Consider the following 17,967-nt stretch of genomic DNA (forward strand, 5'->3'; position numbering starts at 1 on the left):
CAGAAACCTTAGCGGGCCGACCCCGGCCGGTCTTCGGCAGCGCCCTCTGCACGCAGTCCCTCCAGCTGCACCCCAACAGCCTCCCCGCCCCAAAGCGCCTTCCTCCAACCCCGAGCGGGTTCAGCTGAGCCACCCCCAGCGAAGTGCCCCAGTCCGGGCGTGCCTCTGCCCCATCCCTCCTCTGGTTGCAGTCGCCACCCCGGCCGCCAGGGGGAGCCGACGCGGGGCGGGCGGGCCCGACGCCGGGGGAGGGGGCGGTGCCGCTGCGGCCCCGCCCCCGCCCCGCCCCGGCCGGGCCCCGCCGATTCTCTGGTCTGTCCCGGACAGACTGGCGGGCGGGCGGGCGGTGACGCCGCCGGGCCGGAGCGGGCCGCGCGGGAGCGCGCGGAGGGAGCAGCGGCGCCGTCGGGTCCCCGTCGGGGCTCCGTGGGTCTCCGACCCGCCCCCGGCCCAGCTATGGCGGGCGCCAGGCCCGGCGTCCACGCGCTGCAGCTGGAGCCGCCCACCGTCGTGGAGACCCTGCGGCGCGGGAGTAAGTTCATCAAATGGGACGAGGTAAGTGCAGGGGCCCCCTGCTCCGCCCAGATCCGGGGACTCCCTCACCCCAGCTCCGCCAGCCGCCGGGGACCCCCAGCCCAGACTAGCCTGGCCACCGCGCCCCCCCCCACAATCCCAGCCTGGCTGCGCTCCGGAAACTTGAGTCCCCAGTCGTCCTCGTAATGAAGACTCTGTCCCCCACCCCCCACTCCCTCATCTACGGAAAATATGGCATTCATTCCTTGGCCCAGAGATTTCGAACCCCAATAAATTCCAGCCCCCCTATTTTCTCTGGCCCTTCTCACCTCTCCCGGCCGGTCTAATTCTGGTTCCCCCAACCCTGGCCTGGTCCCCAGACCCCTGCCCGGCACTGGACAGTCTGGCTGAAGAACCATAGCCCCCAGTCTGGTTCAGTGTACCCCCATTCTGAGTGGGTGCCTCTGGGACCCTACCCTTCCCAGTGCCCTAGTCTGAACATTCTTCTCCATTCATCACTTTTTCACCCTATTCTGGCTGGCACCCCTTTGCCCTGCTTCTGGATCCCAGCCCAGCTCGCTGCTCAGGTGGGAGCACCAAGTCACCCCCCCTAGTGGAGACTGTGCCCCCCCCCAAGTTCCTCCACCCCGGGGGAACTTTGCTCTCCACTCCTTAGCATCGGGACTTTGAACCCCAATAGATCCTGACTACCCCTCCCCACCACCCTTTACCTGACCTGCCCCTGGAGCTTCCCAGAGGCCCCGCTCCCACCTGCGGCTCTGCGAGCTGTCCTGCACCTCACCCTCGTTTACACACCGCCCCCTCCTCTGCCCCCTGGGCCCCTCCTTCCCCAGGGCTTTCCCCCCGCCTGCCTGAGCTGCCTTGCTGCTCCTTCCCAGACAGGCCGGAGGCCTGGAAGACTCGGCTCCTTTCCGGCTGGGTGGGGCGGGTAGGCGTGGGAGCTGGGGGGAGGGGCTTGGGGCGTGGCCTGAGGTAACAGGTGTGCCGTAGAGGGGTGCCCCGGCGCCCCTGGGGCTAGGGGAGACCCCTCCCCCCAGGCCGGCTTGAAGGGAAAAGTTTCTCCTTTTCCTTCCAGTGTGATAAACCCAAATAAGGAAGTGGGAACAGGGAGAGGGCCCTGGGGGTGGGGTAGGGGTTGCTGCCAGGGACTTGGGGCCTGAGAACCTGGGGCCTGGGCTGCCTTTGAAGACCAGACCCCTGAGGAGGGGGAGAGGGAGACCCTGGAGGCAGTACCCACAGAACTCCCCCCTCATCACACTCCTGGGGGGCCCTGAGCCCAGGGCAGGGTTGGTAATCCCAGAGAGGGGCTAAGGATGGGTGTCAGCACAGTGAGGTGGGGAGGCCCGAGCATCCCAACAGTTCCCAAGCCTCCTAGCCCCTCTGCCCCCAGATCAACCTCCTGTCCTTTGTAAGTAAAGGCTGAGATGGGCGGGGCTAGTGCGGTCCCCATTCTCCAGAAGATGAAAACTGAGTCTGGAGAAGGGAGGCTAATCCCAGGCCCCACAGTGGGGTTGTGGCTGAGGTCAGGAGCTGGGAGTCTGGCAGGGGTCCTAGTTCCCTGCTTCCCAAACCTCGGGACTCTGGAGCCATACTGCCTGCATGCAAATCTTGGCTCCTCTTCTTGACGTTAGGCAAGTTAGGTAGTCTCTCTGTGCCTCAGTCTTCTCACCTGTAAGCTGGGAAGAACAAGAGTGCAAACCTCATAGGTTGTTAGGAGGACTAAGTGAGCTCCTAGATATTGAGTGCTTAGACCCGGACCTGGCAAGCAGTAGGGGCAGCGTGAGGGTGAGCTGTTGTTACGACCATAGGATCGTCCACCAGTGAGCAGCAGTTTGGGGTGACACCAAGGTGAGGCAGCGTCTTCTCTTGGCCTGGGCCAGGAGAGTTCTACCTGGAGCCACTTGGTCACTTGGGCCCTGGCCGAGTCTAAGCCTCTGATGACACCACCCCCTCCCCCACTGCTGCTGGTCCTGAGTCACACAGGGTGGCCCTCCTCAGAAAATGGGGCCAGTGCACCCTTTTCTACCCTCCTGCCAGCCAGGGCTGTTTGAGTGAGAACAGAATTCACTGTCTAGTCCTGAGGGCAGGGTGAGTCCCTTTCCGAGGGGACTTAGTCTGTGCTCTGTAAGGTGGGGTGAGCCTCGAAGCTGTGAGGCTCCAGTGGGGCGCAGGGTTGGGGGGTAATGGACTTTGAAGCAGATGTAAGGGGTGGCTGGTCGTCATGGGGACCCGAGGGACACAGAAGGACCATGGGGGTCAGGCTTCCAAACCCTCTTCTTTCATTCCATAAATATTCCCAAGGGGGCTGTGAGGGTTTCAGCCATCAGGGAGCTCTCAGACCTTATGAGGAAACTGAGCCCAGGCTTGGGGTCTGGGGAGGCCTCCCCAAGGAGGCAGGCCAGGTTTCAGGGATAGAGAAGGAAGGGAGAATATCCTCGCAAAGGAACAGTGATGCAAAGACTGGAGGTGGGGAATGGGTAGTTAGTGGTCCATGTGACAGAGTCTTAGGGCAAGAGAGCAGTGGGGCTGGGAGGGGACTAGGACCTCAGCTTTGTCCTGAGGACTGCAGGGAGCCACAAAGGACCTGTGGGCTGGCTTGAGGCTTCGTCTTCGCTACTGAGAGAAAGACTGGGTGGGGTGGGGGTGGGGGGATGGCCCCAGGGTGTCCAGGGACCAAACCTGGGCGGCAGCCCTTACCCCCTGACCCCTGCCGTCCGTCTCGTCCCCAGGAGGCCTCCAGTCGGAACCTGGTAACTCTGCGCGTGGACCCCAGTGGCTTCTTCCTGTACTGGACGGGGCCCAACATGGTGAGGGCGGGTGCTGATGCCGCTTGCTGAGGTCTAGGGCTCCCACCCCAGACCCCCGAAACCACCCCCAGCCCCCGCCCATGGGGGTGGGGCCCTGCTGCAGCCTGACCTCTCCCACGGTTCCCTGGACAGGAAGTGCTAAGGGCGGGGGCTGAGGCTGGGGCTCCAGCAGGGGGTGGACACTCCCTGGCCTGCGTGGGGAGCTTGGGGGCTCCCAGCTGTCACCCTGTAGCCTCTCAGACGTCCCCTGGCATCTGGTTTCCCCAGGAGGTGGACACACTGGACATCAGTTCCATCAGGGACACGAGGACAGGCCGTTATGCCCGCCTACCCAAGGTGAGTGATGGGGGCCCAGGACTCAGGATGGGAGTGAGGCCGTGGGGGATGGGGACAACCCTCTTCACCCTTGGCTCTCACCTACTCAGGACCCCAAGATTCGGGAGGTGTTGGGCTTTGGGGGCCCTGATGCCCGGTTGGAGGAGAAGTTGATAACAGTGGTGGCTGGGCCAGACCCGGTGAATACATCGTTTTTGAACTTCATGGCCGTGCAGGATGACACAGCCAAGGTGGGCTGGGATTGATGGCTCGGCCTGGGGGAGCTGCAGCCTCACTTGCTGAGTCAGCCATCACTTAGTAGGCAGCTGTTCTGTACTAGGCTGTCCTCTGCCCCGTTTCTAATCATCCTCTTACAAAGTGGTATTTAAGCACTTAGTGCGTACCAGACCTAGTTCTGGGCATGGGCTGTGGCTGGGCCAGCCCCTCTGTGCCCCCCTCACGCCCTCCCCCCGGATCCTGACCCCTCAGGTCTGGTCCGAGGAGCTGTTCAAGCTGGCTATGAACATCCTGGCTCAGAACGCCTCCCGGAACACCTTCTTGCGCAAAGCGTGAGCCCTGGGCCTGCCCCGGGGCGGCCGGGTTGGGGGGGTGCATCGGGGGCAGGGGGGGGTTCAGGTAGCTGTTCCCAGGGCGTGACCCTTCTACCTGTGTCCCCAGGTACACGAAGCTGAAACTGCAGGTGAACCAGGATGGACGGATCCCGGTCAAGAAGTGAGCACCCCTTTCCCTTAGCACCTCCTCTGCTTCTCTGACCTTGGTGACCTTTGCCCCCACTGACCCTAACCCCTCCCATCTGCTCAGCATCCTGAAGATGTTCTCAGCAGACAAGAAGCGGGTAGAAACTGCGCTGGAATCCTGTGGCCTCAATTTCAACCGGGTGAGGGGGCTGGGGACAGGGGCCGGGGTTGGGGGGTGTCACAGTGGGCGCCAGCTCTTTGAGGGCTGGCTGTCCCTGGGTTCTCACCCTTCACTCCTGGCCCCTAGAGCGAGTCCATCCGGCCTGACGAGTTTTCCTTGGAAATCTTCGAGCGGTTCTTGAACAAGCTTTGTCTGCGGCCGGACATTGACAAGATCCTGCTGGAGATGTGAGCAGGGCTGGGCCTGCCTCCCAGCCCCCCATACGCCATGTCTGGCCTCTGCTGGCGTTCCCTCCAGTTCAAGGGAGGGGAATTGGAGCTGTCGGGGTCTCTGCGTGCTGGAGCTGTGCCTGTGCTCAGAGCTGCCTTGCCTGGGGCTCTGTCATGGACAGTTCTGTGCTGACCCTTGGCCACTGGGGCTGAGGACCCAGTGGCTCAGACGTGTGGTCGGTGAGGGCTGGAGCTGAGATCGGGTCCAGGATCTGGAAGCATGGTGTGGCGGGCCAAGCACTTGGTGGCTTCCAAAGCCCTTGCTGATACCAATGGCAGCACCAAATGGTTAGGAGGGCGGATGGAGAAACTGAGGCCCAGAGGGGCCAGCGACTTGCCCAAGTCCCAGTCAGAGGGTTCTGGAGCCAGACCCGGCCTTCTGACTCCTCGCAGGGTGAGGGTTTGGAGCAGGGGCTGGTGAGGCTCCAGCCTGACTCCACTTCCCGCCCCCTCCAGAGGCGCCAAGGGCAAACCATACCTGACACTGGAGCAGCTCATGGACTTCATCAACCAGAAGCAACGGGACCCGAGGCTCAATGAAGTGCTGTACCCGCCTCTGCGGCCCTCCCAGGCCCGGCTGCTTATCGAGAAGTATGAGCCCAACCAGCAATTCCTGGAGAGAGGTGAGCCGGCGTGGGAGCTGGGGGCAAGGCGGGAGGGCCCCAGCTGCCCCTGCTGACCCCACCCCGCCCCCAGACCAGATGTCCATGGAGGGCTTCAGCCGCTACCTGGGAGGTGAGGAGAACGGCATCCTGCCCCTAGAGGCTCTGGATCTGAGCGCAGACATGACCCAGCCGCTCAGTGCCTACTTCATCAACTCCTCACACAACACCTATCTCACTGGTGAGCAAGCCCATCTAGCATGCCTCTGCCCTCTGCCCTCTGGCCCTTAGACTGCTTCCCTCCTTTTGGGGTGGCCCCTGCTAGGGATACACGCCTGGAACAGACTGCCTGCCCTGGGGAGTGGGCTTCTGTGGAAGGGTTTCTCGGGGTGGTCCAGGAGGCTTCCCCGGGGGAAGGGCTGAGGCCTGCATCTGCCCCGCGAAGGAACAGCCTGTGCGTAGGCCCGGGGGCAGGAGGCCCTTTGGTGCTCTTAAGCAGAAAGGCGGCTGAGAGGTGGGGTGGGGCGGGGTGGGGCAGGGTGGGGCGGGGACTGGGGCAGGTAGAGATGAGAGGGACCCAGGGGGCACAGAAGGAATGGGAAGAATTTGGACTGATCCTAAGTGCGTGGGAAGGCTTCTTGCAAGGTGTTTAGCAGGGGGAGGTGATGTGACCTGGTATGTTTTTAGAAGGATGATGCCAGGTGCTTCGCAGAGATTGGATGGGAGGCGGGGAGGGGCCTGCTGTCCCCAGGAGGAGGTGATGGAGGCTGTTCCAGGGCAGCAGCGGTGGAGGGAGGAAAGGGAAGCAAGGGGCCATGGGGGTGTTGGGGCTGACTCCTCGGTTCAGGCTGGTGGGATGGGGGGTGGCGGGTGTTTATCTGAGAGAGGGTGAGACCTGGAGGAGGAACCAGCCTGTCAGCCAGTGCTGGTGGATGCCGACTCTACCCGGCTTTGGGACTTTGCGGGGAGTTGGTGCTGGTTCCGCAGTGAATTAAGGAGTGGTCAGAAGCTGGCCAGACAGAGCGTGCCAGGGCCAGGCCACCCCCGGGGATCTGCGTCCCCAGCATGGCCCGGTTCAGCGCAGGCCTGGGGAAGAGGGTGAGGCTGGCGGGGTGGCCGTGGTGACGGAGCCTCGCCCCCAGCGGGGCAGCTGGCGGGAACCTCGTCGGTGGAGATGTACCGGCAGGCACTGCTGTGGGGCTGCCGCTGCGTGGAGCTGGACGTGTGGAAAGGGCGGCCGCCTGAGGAGGAGCCCTTCATCACCCACGGCTTCACCATGACCACGGAGGTGCCGCTGCGAGATGTGCTGGAGGCCATTGCGGAGACCGCCTTCAAGACCTCGCCCTACCCTGTCATCCTCTCCTTTGAGAACCATGTGGACTCGTGAGTGGGCCCCTGACCCTGGGACCCCGATCCTGGCCTGGGGACCCCTGATGACCCAGAGACAACCACCTCACCATGGCACTGCTCCTGTGACCTCTGACCCTGGGATCTTTCACTGACCCTGCCGGCCTCTGACCTACCCTGGGGACCTCAGCTTCACCCCAAGAACCTCTGACCTCTGACCTTGGCCCCACAGGGCAAAGCAGCAGGCCAAGATGGCTGAGTACTGCCGCTCCATCTTTGGGGACGCGCTGCTCATCGACCCCCTGGACAAGTACCCGGTATGGGGCTCAGAGCCAGGGCGGGGCATGGGGGTGAGGGCGCCCAGCAAACCCTGACCTGTCCGTGCCCACCAGCTGGCCCCGGGCGTCCCCCTGCCCAGCCCCGAGGACCTGATGGGCCGCATCCTGGTGAAGAACAAGAAGCGACACCGGCCCAGCACTGGCGTTCCCGACAGCTCCGTGCGCAAGCGGCCGCTAGAGCAGAGCAACTCGGCCCTGAGTGAGAGCTCCGCTGCCACCGAGCCCTCCTCGCCCCAGCTCGGTACGGCCCCGGCCTGACCTTCGACCCCAGTCCTGACCCTAACCTCCCACTTCACTGAGCTCAGCCCTCCCCGGGGATGCTCTTTCTGCTCCCAACCTGACCTCCCTCCTCATCAAGCCGCTCACCACCTCTCAGCTGAGTATGGGACCTCTGACCCCTGACCCCAGGTGCTCACCTCACTGAACTTCACCCCAGTTGGATTTGGCTCCATCCACCTCCTGACCCCTCGATCTCAACCTCCACCTGGCACCTCACAGAGCCCTCCCCCTCAACCAGGTTATGACTCTGAATTCTGACCTCTGATCTCAATCACCTCTGACCTAAAGCACCTCTCTCCTGAGACCCCTACTGAGTCTACCCACCCAGCTGGTTCTCATTTCAGCTCACCCTGGACCTCTCACTTTACTGAGGTCCCGCTTACATCCGACCCGAGTGCTCACCTCACTAAGCGCCCTCACTGGGTGTGGCCCTCACTGAGCCCTGACTTGGAGCCCCACCTTGTCATCCTGTACCCCCACCGTCAAGGCTGTTGTACCCCAATTCTCACCCTTCTGACCCACGCTACCTATCTCCCTGCTGGATATAACTCTGCATCCTGATCTTTGACCTTTGATTTGTCTATACCACCGTTCGGTTTGATCCCATCCAGCTGCTGAGCTCCCCCCGTCCCCCAGCCACACTGCCCTGAGAGTGCCCCTTGACTCCGTGAGCCGCCTCTACACGCTGGGCACAACTCCTCCTGGCTCCTGTGTGTCTGTGTGTGCCCTGACCCCCGACCCCCTGTGGCCTTGTCCTCTGCAGGGTCCCCCAGCTCTGACAGCTGCCCAGGCCTGAGCAATGGGGAGGAGGCGGGCCTTGAGAAGCCCAGCCTGGAGCCTCAGAAGTCTCTGGGTGAGGAGAGTTTGCAGCGGGGCCCCGATGCCCTTGGATCTGCCTACCGTGAGGATGAGGAAGAGGATGAGGAAGAGGAGGAACAGACGGACCCCAAAAAGCCGACCACCGATGAGGTCAGGCCTACAGGCAGGAAGAGGGGGTGGCGGCACATCTTCACTTCCCAAGTGTTTGCTGAGCCCTGACTGTGCCGGGCACAGCACCAGGTGCTGGGTCCGCTCGCGATCAGATGTTACCCCTGCCCTCCCAGAGTTCAGAGGGGGGTGTGTGTGGAGTGAGGGAGGGATCTCAGATAAACAGGCACGGAAGCGAGTGTGAAATTGTGTTCAGGACGTGGGCCGGGAGGGGGAGTCGGACCTCAGCAGGGGTGTTGGGTGAGCAGATCTGAGGAAGAGGGAGCACCGTGCAAAGGCCCTGTGGCAGGGCCAGAGAGTGCAGGGGGAGGGGGCAGTGCAAGACGAGGGAGCGCTGAGTTTTGAGGAGAGAAGGTGACAGAAAAGGTCAATCATGAGATTGGGTTTGAGAGGGGCCCAGAGTGGGGAAGGGTGTGGGCAGCCATGGTCGAGCTCAGGTAGCAGGGGTTGAGTCTGAGGCTCTTGTGAGCCACCAGTAGGAGATGGCAGGTGGTGGTTGGAAATGAGACTGGGGATGGAAATTTGGGGCTCATCTGCGTGTGAATAATTGAACCCCTAGGGTTGGGTGAGGAGTTCCAGCTTCCAAGGATCAGGGAGATAGAAGGCAAACCAGGAAGGTGGGGTCCAGGGCACATCAGAGAGGCCCAGAGAGAAGGCTGCGGGACAGATGGGACCAGGACTGACAGGCGTGGCCAGGCTGGGGTCTTTGCTGGGAGAACTGGGCAGTGTGATTGCAGGGCTGGGAGGAGGGTCAGTGGCTCCTTTGTGGTGGGGGGCAGGTGAGGGAACTTCCAACTGATGGCTGGGGGCTATGGGACCGCTGACCCTGCATTTGGGGGCCACAGGGCACTGCCAGCAGTGAGGTCAATGCCACTGAGGAAATGTCGACGCTTGTCAACTACATCGAGCCCGTCAAGTTCAAGTCCTTTGAGGCTGCTCGAAGTGAGTGGGGTGAGAGGTGGAGGAGTGGGAGGGGGTCTGGCCCTGCCAGGCCTGACCCCCTCCCACTCCCCACCCCCCAGAGAGGAACAAGTGCTTTGAGATGTCATCCTTTGTGGAGACCAAGGCCATGGAGCAACTGACCAAGAGCCCCATGGAGTTTGTGGAGTATCCTTCCGCGTTGCTAGGGCTGGCGGGGTGGGACTCCTCACTCGGAGTCTGGCTCAGATGTTCTGACCCCACTCGCAGCACCTGCGCAGGATCCTGATGCTCTAGCACCCCGGTCTGGGTTTTGAGCAGGCCTGGGAGACTGTGCAGGGCCTAGGCGGAGAAGCGGGGGACTGAAGGGGCAGCTTGAGCAAAGGCGGGGAGGTGGGTTCACAGGAGCTGAGGATGGGCCTGGAGCACTGGGCTCGAGGCAGAAGGCGGCACCGCCACCCGTCGGGGCCAGTACCCGGCGTGGCCCTTGACTGCCAACCTCAGATACAACAAGCAGCAGCTCAGCCGCATCTACCCCAAGGGCACACGCGTGGACTCGTCCAACTACATGCCCCAGCTCTTCTGGAATGTGGGCTGCCAGCTCGTCGCGCTCAACTTCCAGACCCTGGGTGAGTGCTGGCCTGCCTTGACCTTTGACCTCTGGCCCCCCCGCCTCACTGACCTCTGCCCCATGACCCTGTTCCTCTTGACTGAAGGGGCCTCTGACTGTCTAATCCCAGATCCGCAAACCCAGCCGAGACCTTGGCTGACCCTAACTCCTGACCTTGGCTGACCCTAGACCTTGTCCACTCTTTCCTGATCCTTGATGCCATTTGATCCGACCTGAACGACTCCTGGTCCCCCCTCTGCACGGCACTGTTCTTCCTGACTCCTGACCCCATCTGACCTGCTGACCCTTGCCCTCCCCCTGTTGCCCCCAGACGTGGCCATGCAGCTCAACGCGGGCGTGTTCGAGTACAACGGGCGCAGTGGCTACCTACTCAAGCCCGAGTTCATGCGGCGGCCGGACAAGTCCTTTGACCCCTTCACCGAGGTCATCGTGGATGGCATCGTGGCCAATGCCGTGCGGGTCAAGGTGGGGCCAGGGAGGGCTCAGGCCAGGGTGTCCTGGGGACGGGACTCTCAGCAGCCACCTCACCCTCCTGGCCCCCCAGGTGATCTCGGGGCAGTTCCTGTCCGACAGGAAGGTGGGCATCTACGTGGAGGTGGATATGTTCGGCCTCCCTGTCGACACGCGGCGCAAGTACCGCACTCGGACCTCTCAGGGGAACTCGTTCAACCCCGTGTGGGATGAGGAGCCCTTCGACTTCCCCAAAGTGAGCCCCGCGCCTGCGCCCTCCCCGGCACAGGGAGCTGCAGCCCAGACCTGCCGGGCTGTCTTAGTGGGGGGACGGGAACCAGGAGCGTTGGTGGCGGTTGGGGATGTGAAGGTGGTTGTGCCCCAGCACCTCAAGGCTGGGCCTGTCACTTCCAGGCCCCACCCTGGGTCCTGCATGTCCCAGCATCAGGCTCACACTCCCTTCCCTGTGTGGGGTGAGAGGAGAGGACAGGAAGCTGAGACAGCAGGAGGTCCCACAGCTCCCGTTGGCGCCCACCCCATCTCCCAGGCAGGAGGGACTTGCTCCAAGCTCACCCCAGCTTCTCCCTGCCCCCCAAATGGATGGGCCCTCTGCAGCCTGCTGGGGTGGGGTGTGGCCTCAGGCCCAGACGCATGCCAGTTTCTAAGCTGGCAATGACCAGGCCTGTCCCACCATAGCGATGCCTGGAGGGGTCCATCTGCCTGTTCTCTTGACTCAGGGCTCTGGTGGAAGCTGGTCATCCCTTTGGCGAGGTCACAGAGGTGTGGGTCCACCACTGGCTCAGTGACGATGGTGACTGATGGTCAGTGGTTGGGTCAGATTGTCCAAGGGCCCACTCTGGGTGTCGGCCTTGGTGGCTGTGGTCAGCTGCAGCTCAGACCAGTCTGGGCCCTCAGGTGGTGCTGCCCACGCTGGCTCTGCTGCGCATCGCGGCCTTTGAGGAGGGTGGCAAGTTCGTGGGGCACCGGATCCTGCCTGTCTCTGCCATCCGCTCAGGTGAGGCCACCTGGGCTCTGGGCAGCGTGGGGGGCAGGGTGTGTGGGGACCTATCGGGGCGCAGCCACCTTGCCCTCCTGCCCTCCCAGGGTACCACTACATCTGCCTGCGGAACGAGGCCAACCAGCCGCTGTGCCTGCCGGCCCTGCTTGTCTACACTGAGGCCTCTGACTACATTCCCGATGACCACCAAGGTGAGCTGGAGGGAGCTGGGGCGGGGCAGGCCAGGCAGGGTGGGGACAAGGACACCACCAGGGCCTGGGAGTGGCTGAGACTGGTGGCCCCAACTGAGGGTGGAAAACAGAGCTGAGGGTGGGTTCTGTGCTCCCTCCGTCCCTCTGTGAGACCAGAGCCGGGGAAGGCTGGTCTGGAGGCTGGCTCCGGGGGTGCTATCTCTGAGACCCTTGCCCTCTGCTCCCGCCCAGACTACGCAGAGGCCCTGATCAATCCCATCAAGCACGTCAGCCTGATGGACCAGAGGGCCAAGCAGCTGGCTGCCCTCATTGGGGAGAGTGAGGTGAGCCGGGGCAGGCCGGGGGCAGGCGGCAGGCAGCAGGGCTCAGGCTCACCCGGACCCTGGGGGCCCCTGGGGGTCGGCGTGTGGGTGGGGTAGGGAGGTGAGGGCTGACCTCTGGGCCCACCCTGCAGCCTTCTCTGCTCTCCTCCACCTACACTGTCCCATGCCACTCCCAGCTGGTGGTCTGGCTCTTCTCCCCAAGTGGGGCTGTTCCCTGCCTGCTGCAGACGCTAACTTCATGCAGTTACCCACACCCACACTGTCCCTCCAACCCTGGGCTCCGCCTCCAGCGCTGGCTTTTCCGCCCTGGTGCAGGGCAGCGTGGGGCTTCAGGGCTCCCTTGTTCAATAGGCTCAGCAGTCTTCCGTTACTCTCCACATTTTAAGGAGGTGGAAACCACCCCTTTTGCATGAGAAAGGCCTTCAGGACAGTCCTGGGCTAGAGCTCTTCCTGCTGCCAGCGGGTTCGAGGCCAGGGTGCAGGGTTCAGCCACAGCCGCTTCATCAGGGCATCTGGAAATCCTGGGAGCCGGGCAGTGGCTTCTGCGGGGAGGGGTCAGGAGCAGAGGCTCGCCGCAGATCTAGACCCGGTCTCACGGGGCCCTGCGGCAGGCAGGGAAGAGAGACGGCTGTCTAGAGCTGTTAGTGGGAGAGGCTGGTGCCCACTCTGTGGTCACTTCCTTCATTGATTTAATCAGGAGCTAAGCAACGAGGAAGATGAGCAGCTGTGGGCAAGGGTGGAGGGGGACTTGGAGAGGGGAGGAAACGGGGCTGGGCTAAGGCTTTCCGGAACAATCTGGAAGCTCCTAAGCATATGCAGTGAGGCCTGGCATCCCAGAGACACGACCTCACGTTATCTTCTTCATGCCTCACGTGGAAAGAGGGGTTGGAAATGCTCATTTTCTACCTCTTGTTCTCATGGAGTTGTCCCAGCAGCCCCACATTACAGAGGAGGAGTCCAGGGCCAGGCAGGCTGAGGGAGGTTGTGAAGGACAGAAAGGTCTGGAGACGGGGAATTCCCTGGCGGTCCAGTGGTTAGGACTCCGCACTTTCACTGCTATGGGCCCGGGTTTGGTCCCTGGTCGGGGAACTAAGATCCCACATGCCAAGTGGCGTGGCCAAAAAAAAAAAAAAAAAAGGGTCTGGAGAGAACAACGTTTCTGGAAAGAGCATAGAGCATTCTACTTTCTCCCCCACAGGCTCAGGCTGGCCTAGAGACAAGCCAGGAGACCCAGTCTCAGCAGCCAGGGTCCCAACTGACCCCAAACCCCACACCCAGCCCACTGGACGCCTCCCCCCGCCGGGCCCCAGGCCCCATCACCTCCTCCACCAGCACCTCCCTCAGCAGCCCAGGTGAGGGCCAGCCTGGAGTGGGCGCAGGGACATAGCTCTGCTGCTGGCTCCTCCAGCTTCTGACAGACTTGCTTCTGCTCTCCAGGTCAGCGTGATGACCTCATTGCCAGCGTCCTCTCAGGTAGGGGGCAGGCCTGTTCTGAGGGCGGGGCTACTCCTGGAGGGGGCAGGTGCTCCTGCAGGGTTGGTCTGCCCCAGCCCGGCCCGGCCCGGCCCATCTTTGCTCTGCTGCCCACAGAGGTGGCCCCGGCCCCGCTGGATGAGCTCCGAGGCCACAAGGCCCTGTTGAAGCTCCAGAGCCGGCAAGAGCGAGACTTTCGAGAGCTGCACAAGAAGCATCAGCGGAAGGCGGTTGCCCTCACACGCCGGTTGCTCGACAACCTGGCCCAGGCCCAGGCCGAGAGCAGGTGCCGGCACCGGCCGGGTGTCCTGTGAGTGTCCAGCGTGCCTGTGTGCAAGTGTGCTGCGTGCATGGATGTGAATATGAGAATGTGTGTGCACATGGGTTTTTGCACTAGGTGGGCGTGGAGGGACGGCCAAGCGCTGCCCCTTGACCCCAGGGAGGAGGGTTTGGTGCGAGGAAGACAGAGGAATCTGGGTCCCACCCTCTTTCCGCCAGGGAGCGATACCTTTTTTGAAGTCCCGTAAGAGTGTGTTTCCAGAGACTGTTGCCCAAACAGTCTCCCAACATTTGGGTGGAGCTAACAGGCCTCCTCATTGGCGTAACAGATCCCACCCCCGTGGGCTGCCATCTCCCATTGCCTGCTGGAGTATGCCCTGTCCCCCTGCCCTCCCAGCCCAAGTCCATGTGACGACCTGAGCATCACCCAGAGGGGTTCTCCCCACAGAGGCGGGGAGGACGAGAGGGAGGAGGAGGAAGAGGTGAAGAGGTATCAAGAGTTCCAGAAGAAGCAGGTGCAGTGTCTGCTGGAGCTGAGGGAGGCCCAGGCGGACACAGAGGCCGAGCGGAGGCTGGAGCACCTGAGACAGGTGAGGGGGACGTGTGGCAGTGGGGGAGAGGCTGCCTCCTGGACAGGCCTGTCACAGCCCGTGTCACCTGTTGGCCACCTGTGTCTATAGGCTCAGCAGAAGCTCAGGGAGATTGTCATGGATGCTCACACCACTCAGTGCAAGAGACTGAAGGAGATGAACGAGAGGTGAAGGCAGGGGATCTCATGGGCAGACGGGGGATACTCCCTGGTGCCAGGAGGAGGGCAGAGACCCCAGTCCTGCCATTGAGGCTTCCTCTTCCCCCACTGGCTCCTCCAGGGAGAAGAAGGAACTGCAGAAGATCCTGGACAGGAAGCGCCACAACAGTATCTCAGAGGCAAAGACCAGGGAGAAACATAAGAAGGAGGCGTAAGGGCATCAGGGCCGGGAGCCATTTGGGCGCTGGGCAGGCCGGGCCGGGTGCCTGGGCACTGAGCCCATCCTGCCTTGCTCCTGTGCAGGGAACTGACAGAGATTAACCGTCGACACATCACTGAGTCGGTCAACTCCATCCGTCGGGTGAGTGAAGTTCAGGTGCCACCCTAGCCCACCCCTGTTCCTTCAGTCATCGTAAACCTGTATCCTGGGGGCCAGCCTGGTGCTACGTTGTCCTAGAGGGATTTCTAGAGCCTTTTCCTTTGGGTCTGGAAGGTTTGCTATAAGAGTCATCTCAGGACCCTGTGGCCACACAACTCCGGGAGCCTATGCCTGCCTGACTTCTGTGCCCAGGCAGAGCCCTGGGGTCCGGGCCCCTTCCTTAGAGACCCTTGGCTGAGCCCTTGCCCCCCCACAGCTGGAGGAGGCCCAAAAGCAGCGGCAGGAACGCCTTGTGGCCGCGCAGCAGCAGGTTCTCCAACAGCTGACAGAAGAGGAGCCCAAGGTGAGGCCTTGGATGAGGGGCAGGCAGGCAGCAGGTAGGCAGGGCGCCGGGTGGCCTGGCTTTGCCTGTGATACTCTTCTTCCTGCAGCTGCTGGCCCAGCTGGCCCAGGAGTGTCAGGAGCAGCGGGAGAGGCTGCCCCAGGAGATCCGCCGGAGCCTGCTGGGCGAGACACCGGAGGGACTGGGGGATGGGCATCTGGTGGCCTGTGCCAGCAATGGTCACGCGCCTGGGAGCAGTGGGCACCTGTCCGGCGCTGATTCGGAGAGCCAAGAGGAGACTACGAAGCTCTGAACTGGCTGAGCAAGAGGTGGCCACCAGGCCAGGGTGGGCACTGGGAGGAGGGCAGGAGGCTAAGACACTAAATGCTTTTTTTTTTTTTAAACTTTTTATCTTTAGAAATTTTATTTTTTTAAACTGGGGTGAGCACCCCACACTAACTCCCTTCCTTCACCCTCCTGGGGCCCCTTTAATCCCCAGTCCCTCCTTCCTGCCCTCAGTCCTAGGGGAGGTGCTGGGTGGGTCACTGTGGGCCAGAAGGGCCTCGCCCCCAGGACACCCACACCCTAGAGTGGGACTCATTTCCCTCACTTCCCCAGGGAACAGTGGGTGGAGACTTTGAGCTCCGGGAAGTCGGGGTCACGTTCTTTCTCTATCCTTTGGGGATTTTTTTACATGAATAAAAGTGGATTTCAGGGACCCTGTGTGCAGCGTGGTTTGGGGTGGGGCAGTGCTGGAGAGGACTCGGGCCCTAGATCTGGCTCTGCTACTTCTGGAGCCTCAGTTTTCTCATCTATAAAATGGGATTGTGGGATTGAGGTCAGGCCCCCAACAAAGGGTTGCTGGGTTTCAATCTTGAGACCTCCTTGCCCAGGAACTGCCTGCAGATCTTCCCAGTGACCTGACATCAGAGGCCCTCTGGCCTCCCCCAGGCTTTCCTGCCTCTATGCCCTCTGCCCTGGGCTATCACTCCTGCTCCCCTCTCCTCCCACCACCCCACCCCACCCCACCCCCACCCATTACTGTTCTCCCTCCCGGGCTCTTCTTGTCCTCCCTTCACAGAGGCTCAGGCCTCTGCTTCAGGAAGCCTCCCCTGCACCCTCTTCCTGTTGCCTGATATGACCCAAGCACCCAGCATCTTCCGCTGAGGCTGCTCTGGGCCACACAGGCAGTTGACTGTATCGGGGGATGGACCTGTTAGGGGTGGAGCTGGGCAGCTCAGAACCTGCCCAACATCAGGGGACCTGGGCTCTCAGCAATAGGTGGGCAGTGGATGAGCCTGGAAGTGACCTTGGGAGAAGGGAGGCTGACAGTCACAGACACAGGGGCTAGGAGACGCAGCATCCCCCTCATCCCTGTGAGGGAGACGTTATGCCTGTTTTGCAGATGAGGAAACTGAGGCCACAACTAAGTCAAGACGTCCTGACCTGGAGGCAGGGTGGGCCTGGACCCTCTATGGCAGACTGTCTTCGGCCAGCCTGGAGGACCTGCTCCATGCCTCCCCCTCGTGCCCTGGGACAGCGTGGAGTGGCAGAGACCCCGCAGCGAGGGTGCGGCTGGGTTCTGCAGCAGGGTCAGGCTGCTCCATGCCTCCCCCTCCTGCCTGGGACAGCGTGGAGTGGCAGAGACCCCGCAGCGAGGGTGCGGCTGGGCTCTGCAGCAGGGTCAGGCTGGCACTTCTTCAAGGCCTCTCCCAGCTTCCTGGCGCTTCCCGGGCTGCCTCCCTCCTCCAGAGGAAGGCAGCCTCTTATCTGAGCTTATCTCCTGCCAATTGAGTGTTTTCTTTCTTTGTTTTTGCTGCAACCTCAGGCAAACAGATGGGGTGGGGAGGCCAGAGAAACAGGATTTCCAGAGCGGGGCCTTCCCAGGGCTGGGGACCTCTGCTTTGGGCGCTGCTCCCTTAGGGTCAGTATCATTGCCCGGGTCTTCCCTGCTTCTGTGGTCAGGTCTTGTCCTAGCCCCAAAGCTGCCCCGTCCAGGCCCCTGAGCAGCTGACTTCCATCTTCCTGACTCCACACATAAACACTACACGTCAGTCCACAGGTCCTCAAAGACCAGGCTAAACTCCAAACTCCTGGGCATGACATTCCGACCCTTGAGAAGCCTGGTCTCTGCAGCTCCCCCATCCTTCCAAGGGTTTACTCTTTCCTCCACTGGGAATGACAGCCCCCTCCCCCATCTCAAGTCTCAGCTCTAGCTCACCTCCTCCCTGAAGCCGTCCCTGACTTTACCCTGCCGGAGGGAGCCGCCCTCAACCCGCTTCCAGGCCCCTGTTATAGCACTGGCTGACAGTAACTCCACTGTGAGAGGCTGGCTTTCCCCTTGCCAGAAAGCTTGGGACAGCAGGGGCTGTGGCGTAATTCATCTCTGTGTACCTAGTACAAAGTGCTGGCTTGTCTGTAGGGGGCGCCAATAAATCTTTCTGAAATTGAGCTCTGAGCTCTGCTCCCAGGTCCTGGTGAAGCTTCTCGGGTTCCCTAGCCATCGCTCTACTCACAGCCCTGACCCGAGCGTTCCACCCCCTCCCCCGCCCTACGCGTCCAGCCAGTTCCCTGAGGAGCGCTGGCCCCAGGCCGGCCACACAGTAGCTGCTCAAAAGGACTGACCCAAATAGGAACAAATGACCCTCCCCTGGGGGACTGCGGCACGGTTTGCAGTGCGTGGAATTCCGGCGGCCAGCCGGCCTGCAGTTCCCAATTACCATATTAGAGATAAGGACCTGGAGGTCCCCGAGGTCCGGTCGCACTCCGCTTCCCGGAGGCCGAGCAGCCGTGGCTCTGCTCGCCGCCTCAACCCCTCTCTGATCTCGGTCCCATGATGTCACTCAGAAACAGCCTCAATTTCCCTTATATATAAAAC

At 62.1% G+C, this 17,967-nt stretch overlaps 1 protein-coding gene across 2 annotated transcripts; it reads left to right on the forward strand.

Moving 5' to 3' along the window:
* Nucleotides 1-424: 424 nt before the first annotated feature.
* On the forward strand, nt 425-17,540 carry PLCB3 (phospholipase C beta 3). Of its 2 annotated transcripts, none has more exons than XM_082659078.1 (32): nt 425-555; nt 3,264-3,341; nt 3,609-3,677; nt 3,767-3,907; nt 4,146-4,225; nt 4,335-4,388; nt 4,479-4,554; nt 4,662-4,762; nt 5,261-5,427; nt 5,501-5,647; nt 6,549-6,789; nt 6,986-7,070; nt 7,146-7,332; nt 8,134-8,339; nt 9,203-9,299; nt 9,380-9,464; nt 9,780-9,904; nt 10,217-10,371; nt 10,451-10,612; nt 11,272-11,371; nt 11,461-11,565; nt 11,797-11,888; nt 13,087-13,240; nt 13,326-13,361; nt 13,479-13,671; nt 14,089-14,230; nt 14,321-14,397; nt 14,510-14,599; nt 14,692-14,749; nt 15,024-15,110; nt 15,199-15,435; nt 16,495-17,540. In XM_082659078.1, the coding sequence occupies exons 1-31, from the start codon at nt 457-459 to the stop codon at nt 15,400-15,402; spliced, it is 3,693 nt and encodes a 1,230-aa protein (XP_082515204.1). In that variant the 5' UTR covers nt 425-456; the 3' UTR covers nt 15,403-15,435; nt 16,495-17,540. The 2 variants fall into 2 exon arrangements, with proteins under 2 accessions (XP_082515204.1, XP_082515203.1); XM_082659077.1 differs by having other exon boundaries at nt 15,199-15,418.
* Nucleotides 17,541-17,967: the final 427 nt, after the last annotated feature.

This window comes from Grampus griseus (assembly GCF_964374135.1).
Source record: "Grampus griseus genome assembly, chromosome: 8".
In the NCBI taxonomy this organism is placed as follows: domain Eukaryota; kingdom Metazoa; phylum Chordata; class Mammalia; order Artiodactyla; family Delphinidae; genus Grampus; species Grampus griseus.